Raw genomic sequence first — 17,500 nt, 5'->3', positions numbered from 1 at the left:
ATGTGCTATGGTGTTGCAGTTTTAGAACATATGTGGGTCATTAATAGGAAACACAATCCAGGATTAGTTATAACAGCATGCATAGATATTCTCAGTAACCCAAAACACCAAATTTGGAACAGTTGTATAGCAAACAGAACACATGCATATATGGAACCAAAATGGCCATTACAACAGCATGCAGGTTACCTTGATAGCAACAGGCCACCAATGATAGTATTTCAACAGGGAACATTAATAGAACCACATTTCAATATTTTTTGAACATTAGGACATATGTCCCAACAGTAGGTTTGGTGTAAACATACCCACTTGTTTGTGTGTTTAGATTATTGCTGCAGATATGGTGGGGAGGAGAGAGAGATGTCCATTAGAAACTTATATATCCTTGCAGCACTCACAACTTTAATGATCATTGCTTTAATCATTACTGTACAGATATTATTACAATACTCTATGGCCTTGGTTTGGGAAGTGGTATAATTGTACACAGTGTCTACTTCAACTGTCTCATAGCCAACCTCTACATCTCTTACCTGGTAGACCTGTGGAGGGAATGTTTATTAACACTACCTGACAGTTTCTACACATATTCCCAGATTCCTAATTGTAATTATGCACATACCTCTCAATCTCTTAATGCACATCTGGACAAAGCTTGACAACATGGGGGTACAAATAGGGACATATTTTGAATAGTGCTGTTATAAACCTTTAGACAGTTTTAGAGTAACAGGATTTGCTTTAATATACATTTTCTGAAGGGTTTGAATTCTGACACTCAAGTGTTATGTCATTATTTGGTGACTACAATCCTGAGATCATACCACTGATTTCCCAGGAAAAAGCGGAACAGGATGAAAATATGAGCCAAATATCTGGACATTCTAGGAAAATCTATACAGTTGAGAGGTATGATTATGCATACAGCTTACTAGCACTCCCAGGATTCAAACCATGGCTGTGTGTGCTAAACATTCAACAATTTCTCTTTCATCAGAGTGAGGCATTTAGACCTCGCTGTCTGTTTCTTCTGTGTTTTCTTTGTAAGTCTCTCTTGTTTGTACAATCTGACCTTATAACTACAACAGTTTTATACAGACATTCCTAGACATATTTTTGTGTAGCACAGTGTGAGAAAAGTGGATGACACAACAGTACTATTCTGATATCAGATGTTGGTGAATGCTTCATGTCAGGCCATACAATACCATAGTACACACTACCATTCCAAGATTTAAAACTTTATTGCTAGGCAGTTACAGTTTTCTTATGTGCAAGACCTGTGGGAGGAATGTTTGTTAACACTACCTGACTGTTTCTACGCATATTCCCAGATTCCTAGTTAATATTATGCACATACCTCTCACTCTCTTAATGCACACACTCTAAACAAATCTTGACAACATGGGGGTACAAATAGGGACATATTTTGGATATTGCTGTTATAAACTTGGAGAGCTGATAGAGTAACAGGATTTGTTTCAATATAACATTTTCTGCAGGATTTGAAGTCTGAAAATCAAATCTATGTCATTATTTAGTGACTACAATTCTGGGATCATCCCAGTGATTTGTCAGGGAGACAGAGGATCAGGCCAAATTATGAGCCAATTATCTGGACATTCTGCAAACCTCTGTACAGTTGAGAGGTATGATGCATGCAGCTTACTACGATTTGTCCCAGGATTCGAAGCATGGCTGTCTCTGCTAAAAAAATACAATTTCTCAGGTTCATCAGAGTGATATATTGAGAATCTGCTGTCTGTTCTTTCAGTGTTTTATGTCTTAAGTCTCTCTTGGCTGCACAATCAAACCTTGAAATTCCTAGACATATTTTTTTATGTAGCACAGTGTGTTTAACAGTGGTTAGCACATTACTATTCAGAGACTGCAACACTGAATGCCACACAATATCAGAGTAAACATAACCAGTCCAGGATTTAGAACTTTATTGACAGGCAGCAACAGTTTTATTGGCATATCAGATATATGGGTCTGTTAATGTCATATTAGCTGGTTTATTCAGTACAACCCATACACAGTTTTTATATTGCCAAGTGACTTTCTACTACTTTATATTTACTTGGTATGACTACTACAAGTAGGATTGTTACTCACTAGCCTGGTGACACAGCCTTTTCAGCCTACTAGCATGGGTTTCCAGATTTACAGCCTGCTCAGCTGCAGCTGTAAAGGAAATAGAGAAATATTTAGGCATATCTATCCATTACATACATAGGCTAGACTTTAGTAAATAGTTATTTATATGAATATTTACACACTGCTGGGACATCACCCCTCTGCCTTGCTTCTTGGACCCACTGGTCCAAGACCTCCCTCTTTCTCCCCTTCAGGTCAGCATAGTGGTGCCGGACCTGCTCACCAGTCTGAGGGATACCAGTGGCACTGGTGAGATCGCAGGCGAGACAGTCCCAGGCTTCTGCTTTTTATTGGGATTCCTGGTACTGGCCCTGCAGCAGTCTCTCATCATGGTTCTTTACCAGGAGTCCTACCATGATTTTGGACTCCTGTATGCCTCAGTGCTGCGCATGGAAGCGCATTCCCTCACCAACTCCTGCCATACTGCCTACAGTGGGATGCTACAATCGGTTATGAGCTGTATTTCCACCTGTGGGGTTTAAATATGGCCAATTACCCACCCTTTGCCGTGATTGGACAGTTTTGAATATGGTGAGCTAAGCTAAGCTATGGGCAAACCTGCTTAGCTGAAGTTGGCAGTGCTTAATGGGGGATGTTCAGCACTGCTTACAATGGGCAGATCCACTTAGCTGGGCTCCTCATTGCTCAGCAGTCATATTTACACAATGCTTATACCTGGTAAGCAGAGCTGTGCAGTGCATAGCATTGTTTATTTTTTTATTTTATACACTATCTGCTGTATGGGATTGATTCATCATTCATTACATATTATAAATTTGTTTACTGTCCCTGACATCTCCCAATGTGCTTTCATTTCATTTATTCATGTGTGACTATACTGTATGGGGCACTTGTGTTTATATGGGGGCTTCACAACTTTATAAATCTGAAACCTCACATCTGGACTTACTACAGTACTCTGGTTAACAAATATATGTTATTTAGTAACTAATTATAACAAAAAAAATATATTTATGTACTGCTTTCACATGTAAAATCCAAATTGGTTACAGTGGGGATCTAACCGGGAATGGCTGCTTGCAAAGCGTACACTCTAACTATTGCACTATTGCAATACTGCTTATGCTGGATATCTCTTGCTATTTAACGTCTTGTACTGTTTAAGCTGGATTAAGCGTAGCTAAGCAAATGGGCACACCTGCACAGCTACGCTTAAACTTTATTGCATGTTTAAAAAAATATATATCTGTTGTGTTATTTTATTTGTATCCTTCAGCATATCCATGCTAATGTTGAGCCTGTTATTTTATCAATTTTCTGCTTTGTGGGACAATTGTCCCTTTTTGCTTCATCCACATTCCTTATTCTTATGGGTTTGGGGGTATGCGCTTTGTGCTTATGCTACCTGTGTTATCCTAGCAATGTTTGGCTTGGTAGCGATGATTGTCCCTTATACCTTTGACCAGATTTGTTATCCTGACAGGTTGGGGTGTTACAAGCTTTCTCACTCGTTTTAAATTGCCGAAAGGCAATTCTGGAGTGCAGGGAGCATGTGTATTGTGAGGGCTCTGCTCTCAGACTCACCCCCTGTGCTTGTACACAGCAACGTGTCCATTTTTGAGCATGGCAGGGCACCTTCATAAATATGCATAGCACGCTGCCATGCTGCACAGGAACAGTCCCTGCCATGCAGGAATAAGTTATTCCTGCACTGCTGCTTGCTGAATCCCAGGGCTTGTCTTTTTATAACTGTGTGTGTGCATGTCATTATTTAAATTGACAGACTTGGAATACTGAAACAGGTAACTGCAAAAACAGGAATGCAGGCAAGAGGGCTTGAGGCACGCACACAGTAGTAGTTTCCAAAGTTTATTCTTCAGACTTTGCTTCAAACAAATGATAAAAATAATAAAAAACAGTAACCATAAAGCGCTTTTCGTCTCACCCCTTAGTGAGACTTCATCAGACAGTTGTAACAAGAATGTTTCAAACAGTATATACAAGTTCGAACCACATCAACTTCCTCCAAGCAAAAGGCAAACCCGCCCCCAAGGTAAGCAGGAATGAACAATTAACCCATTGTATGCTTCTTTAAAAATCCAGCTTCTTGTAAAACAAATATGTATGCAGTAAATATATTTGTATATGTGTAAATATAAACATAGTTCAACAGTTCGAAAACACTATTAAAAGACCTTTTAAAAGTATATTCAGAAATATTTAAAAACCATGCTAACATTAAAACCAATAGTTAAGGTAACAGTAAAAAGTGAGAAGTCAAGAATGAAGTGTAAAATTGAAAACAGTATAAAATAAAATACCACTGTTTGAAAAAGTATTAAGATCTTAAATAACTTTCAATAGTAGTTAATAATGACAGTTCTAAAAAGTAGGATGAAGAAATATATAACGAAACACTTATATTAGCTCCATGTTGTCTGAATTTAAAACCATCAAGCTAAAAAGCTATAAAGACTGGAGTAGAGAAAACCATCCTGTAAAGGACATCCGGTGAATATGATAAAAGATTAAATAAGAGTGTACACATTCACAAAAACAACTCTAAATGCAAACACATTCATGTGCAGATAACAACTAAGTGAATGTGAATAACCATGTATATGTATAAACATGTATATACCTAACTGAACAAATAAGTACATTTTTGACTATTTAGATAAATATTTAACATACCCTGTTTAAGCAGAAATATGAAACCTTTCTTGCAGGCTGAAGTGAATAAGATATATATTCACCTCATTAAACTCTTTAGTTTAAGGATGCAAGATATGGAATAAACTTCATTCAGTCCTGGTGGGTAGCAGGCCCTAGTATGAAGTTGCCATATTAATTCCAGTTTTTCTAGGAATAATGAACTAGGGCCACCCCTTCCATCACTCGTAACCTGGTCAATCACTCTAAATTTAAAAGAGTGTAATGGAAAGCACTCACATGTCTAGCCAGAGCATTTTCCTGCTTTGATGTTCTAATGCTGTAAAGGTGTTCGTAAACCCTTTCTTTTAGTTTCCTGTCCGACTTCCCAATATAAAAAGCTGGGCAGGCTTGACATTGGGCCAGATAGACTCTACTTTTAGTATTACAGTCAAATTTACCCTTTGACGTATAGGGCACTCCTCTGATCAAGAAGTTGACCCCAATCTCCATGAAGGGGCATTGGGGGCACATGCTGCACTTTATCATCCCTTTCCTCCTGCTTCCAAAATTGTCTTCATTCCTAGTCTGTAATAAGCTTTTTAAATTCCTGCCACGTCTAAAAACTACTCTGGGGGGGGTCCCTCAATTTAGCATATAAATTGTGGTCAAGGACTATTAAATCCCAGTTCTTATTAATGATGTCTTTGATATCATAACTATTGCTACTAAAAGTAGTAATAAAAGTGGACCCTACTAAAGGAGCATCACCATGAACCATCCGAACTTGGTTGATTTCCATTTGTTCCTCATTAATTTTAACCCTAGTATAGGTTGGTACATGCCCCTATGCCTCTTGTTTTGTACTTCTCTTACCAGTTCCCTAACCATAGGTAGAGGGTATCCCCTCTTGATAAACATATCCTGAAGTTGATTACATTCTAGTAAAAACTCTTCTTGTGTGGAAACCATCCGAGCTGCTTGTACCAGTTGGCCTTTTACCACTGAACGCTTTTGAAATAGTGGATGACAACTGTCAAAATGTAAAAAAGCATTCAAGTAGGTATCTTTCCTGAAAATACGAGCTGTATAGCAACCATTAATTAGGTCCTTTTTTAAATCAACATCCAGGTAAGCTATTCTTTCCATGTGGAAAGTATGTGTGAACTGTAAAAAAACAGTGGTATTATTGAGGTATGTCACTAGATTCTTAGCTTCCACCTCATCACCCTTAAACAACATAAAGATATCGTCCAGGTATCTTGTATAAAAGTGTATTTGGCTTCTAATTTCAGGTACATTTAAAATAAACTCCCTTTCCCAAGAAGCCATCACTAGGTTGGCTGGCTCCACATGGGGAGCCCATTGCTACGCCAATGGACTGGACGAAAAACCTGTTGTTGAAGGTAATATAATTATTAGACAACACTATGTCCAACAGTTCAGTGAGCAAAGAAGTTAAACTTCTAGGGGCTTCCAGTTCCAGCAGTAACAGGCTGAGCCGTTCTACACCCTCAAGATGTGGGATGGACATGTACAAATCTTTAACGTCTATAGTTAGGAAATTGAAGCCCTCATTAAACTGTAAATCCTGTATACTCCTTAAAAAGGACCATGAGTCCTTGCAGATCTGTTTTTGTAATTTTACATATTTCTGCAAAAAATGGTCAATATATTTGGCTAATGGGTAAGTGATGCTATTCCTGGAGTCCACAAGAGGTCTCATTGGCGGGTCTGAGACACTCATGTGGATCTTAGGGATGCCAAACAAAGTTGGAATTCTAGGTGCTGGCATACATAAGAAACTGTATATATCCATGTCAATCCTTGCCTCAATAAGCAGTTCTTCTAACTTAGCACAAATTCTCCCATAAGCGATATTTAATTTGTTACGGGACACCTCCATGTATGCTTCAGTCATTACTATCCTTTCCATTCTACTGACATATTCATCATTATTCATTATAACCAGTCCTCCGCCCTTGTCAGGTTGCATCACCCTCACCCATGCCTGTTGAACCAAATTAAGTGCTAGTTCTTCTTCCTTAGTAACATTATGACCCTTCCCTTTACTTTGATTTTGTACAAATACAATTGAATAAGTCCACTTCACAAACATGTTCAAACATTGTTAATGTCGGGTGTAATGGGGGGCAATAGGTACTATGTACATAGAATGGATTCTGAGGTTGTTGTCTAGCCCCAAACAAGTAACTAAAGTTAAGCTACCTTGTGAATAATTTTAAGTCAATTATAGTTTCAGCAAAGGAGACTTTGTGAGATGGAACAAAGGTTAATCCTTTCGCTAATAAATCCGCTAGCTCAATGCTCACTTTCAGTGTGGAAAAATTAAAAATTTTAAAGTCACCTTGGCTGTTGTATAACAGTTCAAAGTTGTTCTCCACACTGGGTTGTTGTGGGTCCGATACTAATACCTGTTCAAGTTCCTGTAGTTCACTCTGGGAAGACCCTGTCTCAGGTTGTACCCCGAGGCTTGTGACCGAAAATTCTGATGGTTTCCAAAGTTGTTGTTTTTATTCCTATATTGGTTACCAGTTTCATTCCGGCCTTGTGTAGTTTCCCTTGAGGTGCCAACGGCTTGCTCACAGGGGCAGACCCTGGCCCCTGTTGCCATCTAACCCAGGGTTGACCGCAGCTTGATAACCGGTACCATTCGTTGATCCAAAATTCAACCAAGGGCCTGACCAGTTTGTGATGGTGGGGGGGTTAGGATAAACAGAGCCAGATGCATATGCTTCCCTATCCCTGTTCAGTTTCTTTATTTTAGTGACTTTTAGTTTGGTAATATGCTGGTCCATACTAGTTAGGCATCTATCATATTCAAATTTGTACCTCGAAAAATCAGCATTTCTTCTTATTTTTTCATCTAATGCAGTCGCCTCTTTTAAAAGGGCTTCAGTCATGATTCTATAGTGTTTACTCATCAAGTCCAATAATTCCAAACCGTGTCTATTAAACAACTTCAACAACTCCTCATGGAATTGTGAACCTTGAATGAGGCCATTCGGGTATTGCCAGGACCTCAGTCCTTTAGGGACAATACCTTCACTATCTTCTTTTGATAACTGTGTGTGCATGTCATTATTTAAATTGAATTCAATACAAGTGTTTATAAGAGATGGGAACACAAAACAAAAGCTTTTAAGGTCCAAAAGAGAAGGTGCGATTGAATGATATAGTACAGGAAGGAATGGCCTTGGAAAAGAGGGTGTTAATATTGGATTAAATAATTACAGTTTAAACTTTATATGTGAAAATACATCATAAGGATAAAATCTTGCTTTCTACACAGTTGTACTGCTCTAATAGCTGATGCTTGTGAAACAGGTTGGAGTTTTTAATGCTTAAATTAAATTGTGTTTTCATGAACAAAATGATTTATTATTTTAATGTAAAGCAGATGATGGACTTATTTGGGGTTAACATTTTTAATTTAATATTTGGTAAGTTATTTGTGTTTCCCTTTTTGCTGTAAGTGTACCATGGCAACTGTCTGATAATCTATGCAATATGCAAGGCTGCCTTGCAGGCAGGGCGAGGTAAGAATGGTGGACTCCTAGGGAGGAGACATGGAGAGCAACATGGGTGTATTACCATGGGCAGCAAACTGCCTGCAACAACTGTAGTTATTCCCTAAGTAGGACTAAAAAAGGTGAAAGAAAGGACAATCCCCAGGAAAAGAAATTGCAACTATATTTTGAAGTCTATGAAATAGTTTGCCAGTATGCTTCTTTGTTGTGCTTTCCTGAACACAAATCAACATATTAATGCACAGGTGAAAGATTTTATTCCTGTTTGATACATACAAAATTATTAAATGTATATAGCTGTTGCTCGCTGAAAAATGATGCCTTTATGTAACCATGATATTTTTGTTTTGGGAAATGCAGATATAGATGAGTGCCAGGAGAGGAGGGAAGTTTGTGGTAACCACACTACCTGCACCAATACCCATGGAAGTTACTACTGTACGTGTCAAACAGGGTTCAGGTCCAACTTTGGGAAACATAACTTCACAGATTCAAATTCATCTGTTTGCAGTGGTAAGATATTAATGCTATAAAGATATTTTTCTGGCTTAATTGAATTCCATTCCACTTAACCTTAAAAAATACCTTAGGTTAAGTCTTTCAAGTCTCAATTACAATGACATCTAATGAGCACATGGCTATATTCCTGTTCAGTTCCTTGCTAGACAAAAATTGTTATCCAGCCACACAGTGTATTCTAAGCTATACACATCTAAGGACACTATACTAATATATTATATCTGCAGCCTGTGCCTCTATCATTCCTTTACTTTAAACCATCTGCTTTCCTCTCCTCTTTCCTTATTGCTTCCTACTGTACCCCCCTTATTTTATTACACCCAGCTATTCTACTTCAATACCTTCTGGTTCACTACATTGATATTTTCTGGCCTCTCATTTCATCACCTTTATAGCCGCAAAGTGAAGGATTTATTGTAGAAAGTTTAACACAGTTATGTCACACCATGATGGAACAATGAGTCTCCAAAGTAAGGAGAAACAGGAGGGGTGGGAGACAACTGAAGAAAAAATATGGATATGGGAAAGAAAAAGAGGTTTAAAATGGTGCAATATTTATGTAAAAGAGAAAGCAAAACTAATCAATACAAAAAAGTAGCACCAAAGATATATGATGAGAAATACAGGCAAAGACATCTGGATTTGAACATTTTGCAATACAAAACATAAGAAAACAAAGGAGAATGTAGAAAAAAGGGTTAGTAATAGAGAAGTTAAATAAATAGAAACTGAAGTTATGGCTTACTTGCGAAGGGTAGGATTTAGTGTAGAAAATCCAACTCTGGTAATGTCACAGCATGATGGAACAATGAGACCCCAAATTAAGCAGAAACAAGTAGAACAGGAAGCATATGATCACTTGCCATATAAAGATACCCTGGAGCCTTCAGTATGAAACCAGCACAAAAGTTCACCTGGAATTGCACAGCATGGGAAGGAGCAGAAAATGGTGGCAACTCTGATACAGTCAATGTTGTGGAGTGATAGGCTAGTGAGTTCCCATATGAAAGAGCAACGGATGACACAGGACGAAGCTGAAGAGAATATGTCACAGTCAACTGTTCAGGAACTTTCTGTAGAATGCCTGCAGGAAATGGAGAACAAAGTGTGTCCCCTTAGTTTAGAAAAAAATGATCTAAGGGAAGAGTTGCTTGATTTAATAGAGATGGATAGACATATTAAGATTGATGAAAGAAATAGATTACAGAAAGCTGATAAGACCCAAAATGTTAGAAGTCTGATAAAACAAAAAAAGCACAGTAATCAAGACTATTAACAGAAATTCATGAGAGATAAAAGAAGAAATAGGATATATTACTGTGCAGCTAAAGTAATAACAGACAAAGTCTTCTCACAAAAATACTGGACAATAAGGAACAGGAAGGGAAGAAATCAAATGCCATCAAGGAAGTACTGAATAGAGAAAACTATAAAGCAATTAAGACAAGAAGTGCCACTGTTTAAAGAGTACAGAAGAGGGAACAGATCAACAAAAATATTTAGACAGATGTAATAAAAGCAGTGTGGAGTATTAGAACAGACCAAAATCTAGCACACACTATTGCAATTAATAAACCAATGACATTAGCAAGGCAGAAAAAACTTAGAAGATATACAGATAAATATAAAGGGAAAGTACAAAATAAGTAATTTGTTGATGACACAAAAACGTTTTATAAATGATTGAGAAACAAAGTGTAAGGAATAGAAACACACAAAAAAGAAGAAATAGACACATTTTGGTGAAATATCTATGAAGAGCCTGTGGAACATATCAAAGATGCTGAATGGATAGAAGAAATAAAAGAAACAGTAAGAAGTTCAAATGTACAAGATATAAAATGGGATGAAGTAGTGGCCAGAGAAATTGGAACAGAACTAAGAAAAGCTCCTAAGTGGAAAACCCCAGGCCGAGATGCAGCATCCAACTTCAGGCTGAAAGTATCAACATCTTTATGAAAAGATTTAGCCTTAAGTAAGAACTGCTTATAGGCACACCCCACATAGACACCAAGCTGGTTAACAACAGGAAAAATGATATTCCTCCTTAATAGTTAAACTTTGAGCTTTCCTAAAAACTATAGACTAATAACTTGCCTTCTGACAATGTGTAAGCTATATACTGGAACTGATGCTGACAAAGTTTATAGTCATTCGGAAGAAAACTCAATCATGGCAATAGAACAGACTGATAACAAAAGAAAGTCATATGGAGCAAAGGAACAGTTATTGTTAAAGTCATAATGGAAAATTGTAAAAATGGAAGAATCTAAGTATGGCATGGAATGATTACTGTAGATCAATGAACATATCTCTTTAAGAAACCTCTTGTGGGCATGTACTAATGTACTCATTACTGAGCATGTGCAGTGACAGAGTGCCATTTTATGTGTAAGCTCTGTTTGTTAATCAGTTCATTTATAGTTATTGAAGCTGCTATCAATCTTGATGTGCTTTCATGTAATAAACCTTCTTAAACTAACTATTCCACGTGCTTGTCATCCTTGGAGTAAGGGACGAGTGACAATTACAAAGAAGTGTTTGATAGCATCCCACATTCTTGGATAAAGGAGTCCTTACAGATACACCCTACATTAATCAGTTATATTACTGAGACCTTGAAACAGTAGCATACCACTCTGCAGCAAAGCCAAGGTAAAGGACAAATTATTGTCCTAGGGATAGAAATTCAAAGGGAGATTTTCCAGAGTGGCTGTTTGTCATTGCTGTTCTTTTGTCTTGCCTTAACCCATTAAGCTGTCTATTTAACAGATTAAATCATGATTACAATTTGTATGTCAGACAACAGCAAAATATAAAGACTTCTCATCTCCTTTTTGTGGTTAATTTAAAAGTGTATAGTTTATCGATGAGCAGCTGAACACAACTGGAAGCGATCAAAACTTTCTCAGATGATAGAAGAATGACATTTAGTCTTGATAAATATGCAAAAGCAACATCTAAAGCAGGAAAGCTGCAGCACCAAGAAAATATCAGTCTGGAGATGAACGCATGCACAATGGCAGTGAGTATGGCATAGTTATGGTGGTCTAAAACATTGACATTTTATTACAGCTTTAGAGTATCACAAAACCTCTTAGTCTAGCAAGAAATTTGCTTTACAATTGGTTTTCTGTTGATGGTGTGTGGTGGGTAAGAGGAGTTTCTAGGGATGTTCACAGCCTGTGAAGCTCTTCAAGTCACTATTCAGTGTTGTGCATTCTATCAACTTTCTATGTGGTAGGGACCTGTCTCCTCATTGTCTATGGCTTTGTACTGACTGAGTTTAGAGCCATGCCTCTTGGCTGTCTGAATTTTCATGGAATGTCCAGATTTTTGGCTTAAATTTTTGTCTGTTCCCCATGCGATGTGTGGTTTTCTAGTGGATCGCAAGGATGGTCAGAGGATTGCAGTTACTATATGATGACATGTTTTTGGGTTTCAGACTTTGAATGCTCCAGACAGTGTGTGATAGTAACAGCTGTTGCGGGAAGGTACTGCTGGGGTCTGTTAGGTTGTGGTATACCTCTCAACTGTCTAGACTTTCGAAGAAGGTTTAGATTTAATGCAGATTGCTGCTCCAATTTTTGGGAAATGGAGATTTTGTGGCAAATTATTGGCAACACATTGAGCCTGATGCTAGAAATAATGACAGACTTTTGAGTTCAGACCTCTTACCCCTCAGAAGATTCATACTGATGCAAACCTGTTACATGGGGTCGTGGCATACCTTTTAACTGCACTAACTTTCACAGAATGTCTACCATTTGTCCATACCTCTCTAAGCATACCTCCCAACTGTACAGATTTTAGCAGAATGTCCAATATTTGCCTTATACTTTGGTCCACTTTTCATAAAATTATGTTTTTCGATCAAATTAGGGCAAATCATGAAAGATTCAAGTTTGAAAATGATGACAGACATTTAAGTTTCAGACTTTGCATAAATTGTGTCTTCTGGTAAATTAATTGGAAATCATTTAAGCTTGAAATCTGAAAGTGGCATACACTGCAACTAACTCTGTGCAAGACTGCAATCCAAATTGTAACTTGCTACAGATCCCTCACCATGCCCCAGGATTCCCACTACTCATTTCTTGATACACTGGAAAATATTAGGGTACAACCCAACACCCTAATAATGGGCAATTTCAACTACCCCACCATTAACTGGGAAAACTACTCATGTACCAATACTTTTGCTCAACGTTTTCTGGAATTCATAAATTCCAACGCCTTGGATCAACTTATCCACATCCTCACCAGTTGGAGCAATATCATAGACCTGGTCATTACCAGGATGGGCGACTGGTGTTCCACACAAGAGGTAAATTCCTCGTTGGTCAGATCCGACCACAAGCTAATCTGCCTAGATATCCACATCCCACTCCCACCCCCATTAGGAAAACCACCGTAAAAAAATTCTTCAAAGCCAACTTCACACTTCTTAAGACAGAAGTAGCAAACTTCACGACACCCATGCAGACAGACAATAGTAGTATGACTGCTGAATCCTACATAAATGCACTTTATAAGCACTTACAGGAGTACATGGATCATGCTATCCCTAACAGAACCAAGATGCTATCCTCCAAAAAAAGGAAGCCAGTCTGGTGGTCCCCTGCCATAACAAACTCTACAACAGAAGAAAGAAACTGTTGCAAAAAAGAGTAAAATCCCATGACTGGAACAACTCCCTGGTAAGCCTCAGTAAGAAGCTGAGATCCCTCATAAAATCCTTAAAAGCTAGTTATGAAAACAAAATCGCCACTGATTCTAAAGACAACCACAAAGCATTCTATAGCTATATCAAGAATCTCAATGGCAACATTCAGATCTGCTCTGAGTTACAGCTCAATGGCACTAAATATACAGAACCAAGTGATGTTTCCAATATTCTGGCAGACAGGTTCAGTGCTACCCTCCCTCACCCCCTAAAGGGCCCATCTCTATGCCAGAAGAATAAAAGGTTCATGTAATCACAGCTGCACAGGTAACAACCACACTCTCCAAATCCAAGAACACAGCATCCATGGGATCTGACAACATCCCAGGTTGCGCTCTACTTGAACTACAGAATGAATTGGCACCCCACCTAAGCACCATGTTCAATCATAGCTTCACATCAGGCTTTGTGCCCACTGAATGGTGCACAGTGATGGTTATCCCACTCCACAAAGGGGGAGCCACCATGGACCCTGGGAACTTCCGCCCTATTAGCCTAGTGAGCCTGGTCTGCAAAGCCATGGAATGTATCATCATGGAGCTTATAAACAAAGACATTGGTAATCTCCAAACTCTGGACCCCACCCAGTTCGGGTTTGTAAAAGGCAGACCATGTCTCCTAAACCTGATTGACTTCTTTGAAGCAGTCAGCAAATACCTCATAAGGATTTTCATTTGTACTGTATTCCTTGTCTAGGCCCAGATCATAATGTGCCTTGCTGTCGGTTCTGTGCTAGATTTAACCAAGGCACTATTAAGCGTCAGTATATTTTTGCTTCAAAATATTTTGGATCCAGATTTAATTATCCTGAAATGTCATCAGATAGCAATCTGACTACTGGAGTTCACAAAAAACGCAAAGAAAAAGACAGAGACAGACCGTTGAGGTCCACACCTATGATAAAGCTTCTCCTAAGCCAGTCGCCAGTTTGCCGTTACTCAGTGAGGCGCTTTCAGAGCCCTTGATACCCGCTACTTTTGAGTCGCAGGCCTCTACTGAGACCCATGCGGAGTCCGGTATGCCGTGAGATGCTCATAGTATTGAACCCATGGATGTCTCTCTCTCAGATGGGCCCAGAGCTGCTGACCAGGCACCGGCTTCTGAGGGTGTTTTCAGGCCTCAACTTTTCTATATGAAACCAACACCAGCTTCTAAAGCAAAAACAAAAACAGTTTCTAAGTCTAAAAAAATGACGCATGAACCACGTGTTCAGGCACCTATGCCTAAAAAACAGATGATCAAAATGGCTGAGAACTTAATTATCTTGATAAGGGGTTCCCTCTGATAGAGATTCCAGGGTGCTGGATAGATGGAGAAAGAAAGTTTATACGTCTGCAACCTTGGCAATTAGGGCCTTAAACTGCCAGCTTCATATGCTTAAATATCAACAGCATGTTATGGGCTTGTTGAATCAGAAAATTATGTTGATTTCTGATTGTGTGGAAAATAAAGAATTACAGGAATTATTGCATGCAGCAGAACAGGTTGGAAAGCATACATTACAATGTGGTTTTGATTCTTTGGAGGCCTCTTGCAGGGCCACAGTTACTGGATATGTGAATAGAAGGCATACCTGGCTCAAGGAGCAAAATCTGCCTGATCATGTTAAGGCTAAATTGTTGGATGCACCTTTACAGCATGATACTTTGCTTGGTAATAAGGCAGAAGAGGTTTTAAAGAAAATGGAAGACAAAACTAAATCTATGCAAATTGTAAAAGATTTCTTACAGGTGCAGCCACCCAGATTCAGTAGGCACTGGCCTACTAAAAATTGGTCCTTTCCTGTGTCCAACAGACCCTCACAAAGCAAATCCAGGTTCTCAAAAGGCTCTAGATACCAATCACAGGTTAAAGCAATGGGGTGCCTCTACCTCCAAATCTGGATGGAGCAAAGCACAACCCTACAGTAAGCAGTCTCAATGACTTCCCTCTACCATCTCCAAGCACTTATCTTTTGGCAGCAACATGGGGGGGGGATTAGCACTTCATGCTCAAAATTGGCAGTTAATTACCCAGGACAAGTGGGTATTAAACATAGTATCCCAGGGGTACAGATTTCATTTCCATACTCTGCCAATTCCGAGCGGTTTGCCAGATCTGCCACAAAATCAATGGGCAGAGGCTCAGAAGCAAGTAACATCCCTCATGGATATGGAGCTATTCAACCAGTACCAGAACAAGAAAAAGGACAAGGGTATTACTCAAGACTGATCCTGGTACCCAGAAAAGACAATACATGGTGACTAATACTGGACTTATCGATTTTGAACACCTTCTTGGACATCCCAAAATTCAAAATGCTAACTTTACAACAGCTACTGCCCATGCTGGGCAAGAACACTTGGTTAGTGACTGTAGACTTAAAAGAGGCATACCTGCATATCCCAATAAGGGAATCATGCAGAGGATACCTCCACTTCAAGGCAGGTCTTATGCATTACCAATTCTCTGCACTGCCCTTTGGCTTATCTATTGTGCCCAGGGTCTTTGCAAAGTGCATGGCACCAGTAATTGCATTTTGCAGACAAAGAAACATACAAATCTATCCCTACTTGGATGACTGTCTCATTCAAGCAGAAAACAAGGACATTCTTCTTCAACATCTGGCATTTGTAAAAAAGGCTTATAACATGCCTAGGGTACACATTAAATGAAAAGAAATCACAACTGGTACCCTCTTAAAAAATTACATTCCTGGGTGCAAGCTTGAATACAACTGCCCAGATGGCTTACCTTACGCCAGACAAACAAAGGCAACTGACTATATACTTTAATCAGATGGTACTACATGAACTACATAATGAACTGGCACTTCACCTAAGTGTCATGTTTAATCATAGCCTCACCTCAGGCTTCGTGCCCACTGAGTGGTGCACAGCTACAGTTATCCCACTCCACAAGGAGGGATCCATCTTGGATCCTGGAATCTACAGTCCCATCAGTCTGACAAGCCTGATCTGCAAGGGCATGGAACGCATTATCATGGAACTTATAAACAAAGACATTGACAACCTTCAAACACTGGACCCCACCCAGTTTGTTCGTGAAGGGCCGATCTTGTCTCCTGAACCTGATTGACTTCATTGAATCAGTCTCCAGAGCTGTGGACAATGGTCAGGCAGTCCACACAACCTATCTGGACCTTGCTGAGGCCTTCGACACCATCCCCCACTCTAGAATCATAGATAAACTTACTAAGCTGGGCATAAATCCCTATGTCACTTGATGGGTTGCCAACTGGCTTACTGACAGAACCCAGACTATAAAAGTAGCCAACTCCGTATCCAACTCTAGACAAGTGACAAGTGGAGTACCTCAGGGTTCAGTCCTGGGACCCTTCTTGTTTGGCATCTACATCTATGTAGTACAGGCCAACACTAAGGGACTCTGGCTAACAAAGTTCGCAAATGACTGCAAACTGGGAGCCATTATTGAATATCCAAATGATGTGGATATTCTACAAAAGGGCCTTACAGAAACAGATGCTTGGTGCCAGAGCCATGGGCTCATGCTTAATGCCAAGAAATGTATAGTTATCCCCTTTGGGAAAAAAACATGTACCCATGAATTGCTACATTGGTGGCAGTACACTAAACACTGAAAGTGTGATGACAGACTTAGGGACACAGGTGGACGGTGGTCTAACCTTCGATAACCACATCACCACAACAGTCAGGCAATCCTTCTATGTGACCCTCCTCATCACTAAGCACTTTTCATCCAGAAAAAGGAGGTCATTGCCCCACTGTACTCATCCCTCATTAGACCCATTATAGAGTACAACGCCCCATTTGGTATGTACCTCACAAGACATCTGCAACAGCTGGAAAGGCCACAGAAATGCCTCACTAAAAGAATCACAAAGCAGATGCCCTATGATGACCATCTAAAAAAACTTCAGCAATACTCTGTGGCATATCATCTACTC

The 17,500-nt window shown here is 39.2% G+C and overlaps 1 protein-coding gene across 1 annotated transcript in view; it reads left to right on the top strand.

Moving 5' to 3' along the window:
* The window catches only part of LOC122812125 (adhesion G protein-coupled receptor E1-like), a gene marked incomplete in the record, with an annotated part of 2,110,064 nt that overhangs the window by 1,212,197 nt on the left and 880,367 nt on the right, over window positions 1–17,500 (top strand). Inside the window, 1 exon segment of the mRNA XM_044084415.1 lies at window positions 8,688–8,840. Coding sequence (XP_043940350.1) covers window positions 8,688–8,840 — 153 coding nt within the window.

Source organism: Protopterus annectens, chromosome 9.part0 (assembly GCF_019279795.1).
Source record: "Protopterus annectens isolate FY-2018-M chromosome 9.part0, PAN1.0, whole genome shotgun sequence".
Classification (NCBI taxonomy): domain Eukaryota; kingdom Metazoa; phylum Chordata; order Ceratodontiformes; family Protopteridae; genus Protopterus; species Protopterus annectens.
The sequence above is the reverse complement of the archived record's forward strand: the minus strand, read 5'-3'. Positions and strand labels throughout refer to the sequence as shown.